The sequence below is a fragment of the Pseudopodoces humilis genome, chromosome 18 (assembly GCF_049639895.1).
Source record: "Pseudopodoces humilis isolate 2021_Gansu_Grassland_sample_001 chromosome 18, ASM4963989v1, whole genome shotgun sequence".
Lineage (NCBI taxonomy): Eukaryota > Metazoa > Chordata > Aves > Passeriformes > Paridae > Pseudopodoces > Pseudopodoces humilis.
In genome coordinates this window covers 12,125,169-12,128,685 of record NC_142217.1, presented here as the reverse complement: position 1 = coordinate 12,128,685, position 3,517 = coordinate 12,125,169, and the positions used below count along the sequence as shown (strand labels likewise).

Below are 3,517 nucleotides of genomic sequence, written 5' to 3'. Positions count from 1 at the left end.
GCAATTCTGTCTATTGGAATTATTTTGTATACAACTTCACTTCAACAATTTAAACAATTCTGCCCCGAATATAAACAAAAATATACTTGACATACTTTATCAACAGCTATGTTTCCTAATGAACAATGAATTAAAGCTGCAAAGCAGTTTGAAACAGGATGTTAAAATAAAAAATAAGGGAAGACAGGATGATTTTCTATAGTTCTTTTTAAGAAACAAATTTCCACCCCTCCACCCCCCTACATTCCCAGCCAGTGTAAGTCGACAGAATTACACTGTTTTAGATCAGCTTAAGTTCTGACCTATATACCCCAGTGGAGTTAATCCTAATTTCCACCACTGAAAGTGGGATCAAATTCACTTTGTCTTTAATAAAGCAGTGGATGATAAGAAAGTCTCTTCTCTGTCAGATTCTGCTTGAGGAAGGAAATTCTTTGTGGTGCTAAATGATGTCCAAGACAGTTTAGAAAATAAAGCTAGAATTTCATAAATTTCAGCATGGTGAAAACCGATATTGGTAACTGTTATTTATGCTTTAATCTTAGCAAAGTTCTTTGGGTACAGACAGAGCATCAGCTGGTGAGTCTGTAACCCTTTCTGAGCACTGCTTGGGAGGAGAACGAGGAGGCAGGCAGCTGATTTTCAGTGACATGAGGCTGCTGAACACACTGAGACTCAGACTTTGTTACCACAAATAAATAACATCACATTGTCCAGAACTGGAGATTAATATGCGGGGCCTCCAGTAGGTGATATTTATTTTCTTGCATGTTATATTGAGATCTGAGGACAGGCAAAGGGTCAGGGGCTGAAAGGATGTAATCGATGCTAAATTTGATTTCAGAATCCGATTTTGCTAAGGAGGAATTGCTTAGGCTCTGCCTGTTGGTCACGCTGTTTGGAGCAAACCCACAAGGCTCCAGAAGTTTTGGGCCTGGTTCAATTCTTTCATGTTTACTTTCAGAAGAGGAAATGTTGTTCAAAGCAGAGTCCACAGAGGAGATATTGGGGGATGAAGGACTTTTCACTCTGCTTGGTCTCTGCTCCTTATGTTCCCTCTTCACGTTCCTCCTCCTCCGTCTTCTCCTGTAATTCCCATTTTCAAAGAGATCCAGCATGGATTCGCATCCCGTTGCAAAGCTCCAATAGTTTCCTTTCCCCTTCTCATTCCCTTCTGTTCTGGGAACCTGTATTTATTTAAAGGCAGTTCAGTATTTGTATGTGTTACAGATGCTGCTGTTTAGCATCTGCATTCATTTACATTTAAGAATGGTGTAAACACATATGACAAGACTTTTAAGCCCATTCTCTGTCATTCTATGAGTAAGATGTAAGCCCCATCCTCTTCAATTTGTTATCTATTAGCATACATCAGACAAGGATATATTCCTTATCTCTGTAATTGACAACTCAGAGAGATTTTAAGTGATTTGCAGCTCAGCTGTTTGTTTCTCTTCTTTCCTAGTGATGAGATTACTGCTGCCTATATTTTTTAGCCATGCACAGTGTGTATGTAAATACACAGTAACTGATCTTACCTTCACAAAACAACTGTTAAGCGATAAGTTATGTCGGATGGAGTTCTGCCAGGCTCTTTGATTTGATCTGTAGTAAGGAAATTTCTTCATTATAAAGTCATAAATGCCAGAGAGGGTGACTTTATTTGAAGGGCTTTGCTGGATGGCCATTGCAATTAAGGCAATGTAGCTGGAAAAAGGAAAACTTGCTGTTACACCATCGCCCTACTCACAGACTCGCTTTTTAGGAACACATGGGTACGTGTGCCTATATCCTGCTTCCAAAATTCCCCCGGAGGATCTGTGCCCTGACCTGAGGTGTCCCAGGGAGAAGTCCTGAGTGTGGTCACTGCCTGTCCTCCACGAGCCCCAGGTGACACCGAGGGGTCACTGCCAGGCACTCGGGGCAGAGGACAGGGTCACACACTGCACCAACTCCGTCTGAAAAGTTTTCCTGAGCAGGAAGGCTGCAGTGAGACAGACCAGGCTCAGAGTCACTGTCACTGGAGACCAAGCCTGCTCATGGAAAGGACCTTGGGTGTCCCTGTGAACATCTACACCGCGCCTCTTCCCACCACACCGGGATTTTCTGCATCCAATTCACCCGCTGGCACATCGAAACATTTAATTCCCTTCTCCCAGGGGTCCTGGAGGTCGGAGACTGTCTGAGATCTGGAGGCTTAAGGGCAAGCCAGAGTTGCTGCGACCCCTCATGGGAGGAAACAAATAATGAACACTTCACACACAGAAAGGGGGGAATCTGCCCACTGCAGTGCCTGCACCAGGGCCAGACCCACTGCGCACACCTGGCCCCCTGCTCCCCTGAGAGCTGTGATCCCACCAGCCCAGAGCTCAGACACCTCACCAGAGACAGGGGGAACTTGGAAAAACTTCATCTTACCTGTACGCTGGTCTGGTGAATTTTTTCTCCTCGTCAGAACTACAGGTAGGATAATCATCCCCATCATAATTGAAGCAGTTATAGGGGTACTGCGTGTTGTCAAACATCGTCCTGCTCCTTGCTCAGCTCCTGTGGAGTGAGAGAGATGGAGTGATGTTTCTCAGAGCTTGGGCTCCCTCCTCCCTTCTTCCCTCCCCTCTGTCTGTCTCATTCCCTCTCTCCCCCCTCCTCACACTCCCTCTCCTCCGTGCACACACACTCTCCGTGATGGGGTGGGGATTGTTTTTTGCAATTCTCTCGTCCCAGACAGCCCGTCTGTTGGGATATTATTTTTTGGGGGGTGTTGCTATTGCTGCTGTCGCTGTTTCCCGGCTGGGGTGGCACGGGCAGGCTGCTGGGGGCTGCGGGTGAGTTGGGGTGAGCCCTTGGAGCGGGTGTGCGGTGCCGGGAGCTGCGCTCAGCTCGCTGGGTGGTCCAGGCTGGAGAGGGGCCAGCGCTCCCCCCTCCGCATCCACAACGTGACAAAGGCAAGCGGCATGATGTTAATAAATCATGCTTCAAGGTCTCCACTTGGAAATTAAACTTTGAGAATGGAGTGCAGCTCCCCACAGTCCCCGAGTGCTCCCCCTCTGTATTTTTTCTCTCCCCGGCGGAGCAGGGTGGCTTTCTTATTTATTTATTTTTTTAGGAAAGAGACGTACAATAAACAGACTTTCCGGGCAGTAACGCACGCTTGTCCTGATCTGCAATCTATAATACAGTATAATAGACATAAATTGTATTTCCATGACTAAAGGAAAATCTGTATGTTCAAAGAAAGTAGAACAGAGGGATATGAGGGACTACTGTCAAGCAGGAAAGTAAAAGGAAAATAGCTGTAGGCAGGAGAGCTGCCTGTGTGGGCTTTGATCTGAAGGATGAATTAGACTAATAGCCCTGTGTGTTGGCATCCAATACTGTAACAATTTAATAGTTTTTCAATGCTTTGGAGTGTTTTCCAACAAGTGATGTAAACCAAAGGCATCATGCACCATTTCAGGGGGGACTTAAAAGGTGTGTGCCACATGATAATTAAATTATTTGAAGACAGCTCTGTCCC

The 3,517-nt window shown here is 45.7% G+C and overlaps 1 protein-coding gene across 1 annotated transcript; it reads right to left on the bottom strand.

Moving 5' to 3' along the window:
* Nucleotides 1–394: 394 nt before the first annotated feature.
* Nucleotides 395–2,525, bottom strand: FOXL3 (forkhead box L3). The gene is made up of 3 exons (XM_005523182.2): nt 2,419–2,525; nt 1,539–1,707; nt 395–1,187 (listed from the first exon to the last, which is right to left on the bottom strand). The coding sequence occupies exons 1-3, from the start codon at nt 2,523–2,525 to the stop codon at nt 705–707; spliced, it is 759 nt and encodes a 252-aa protein (XP_005523239.1). The 3' UTR covers nt 395–704.
* Between the last annotated feature and the right edge of the window lie 992 nt (nt 2,526–3,517).

Bases quoted from the DNA above. Each gene is read 5' to 3' on its own strand.
- FOXL3 (XM_005523182.2), bottom strand. From the start codon at position 2,525: ATGTTTGACAACACGCAGTACCCCTATAACTGCTTCAATTATGATGGG. The intron at 1,708-2,418 runs GTAAGATGAAGT...TCCTTTTTCCAG, and splicing joins TTCACCAGACCAGCGTACAG to CTACATTGCCTTAATTGCAA. The intron at 1,188-1,538 runs GTAAGATCAGTT...AAATAAATACAG, and splicing joins TTAACAGTTGTTTTGTGAAG to GTTCCCAGAACAGAAGGGAA.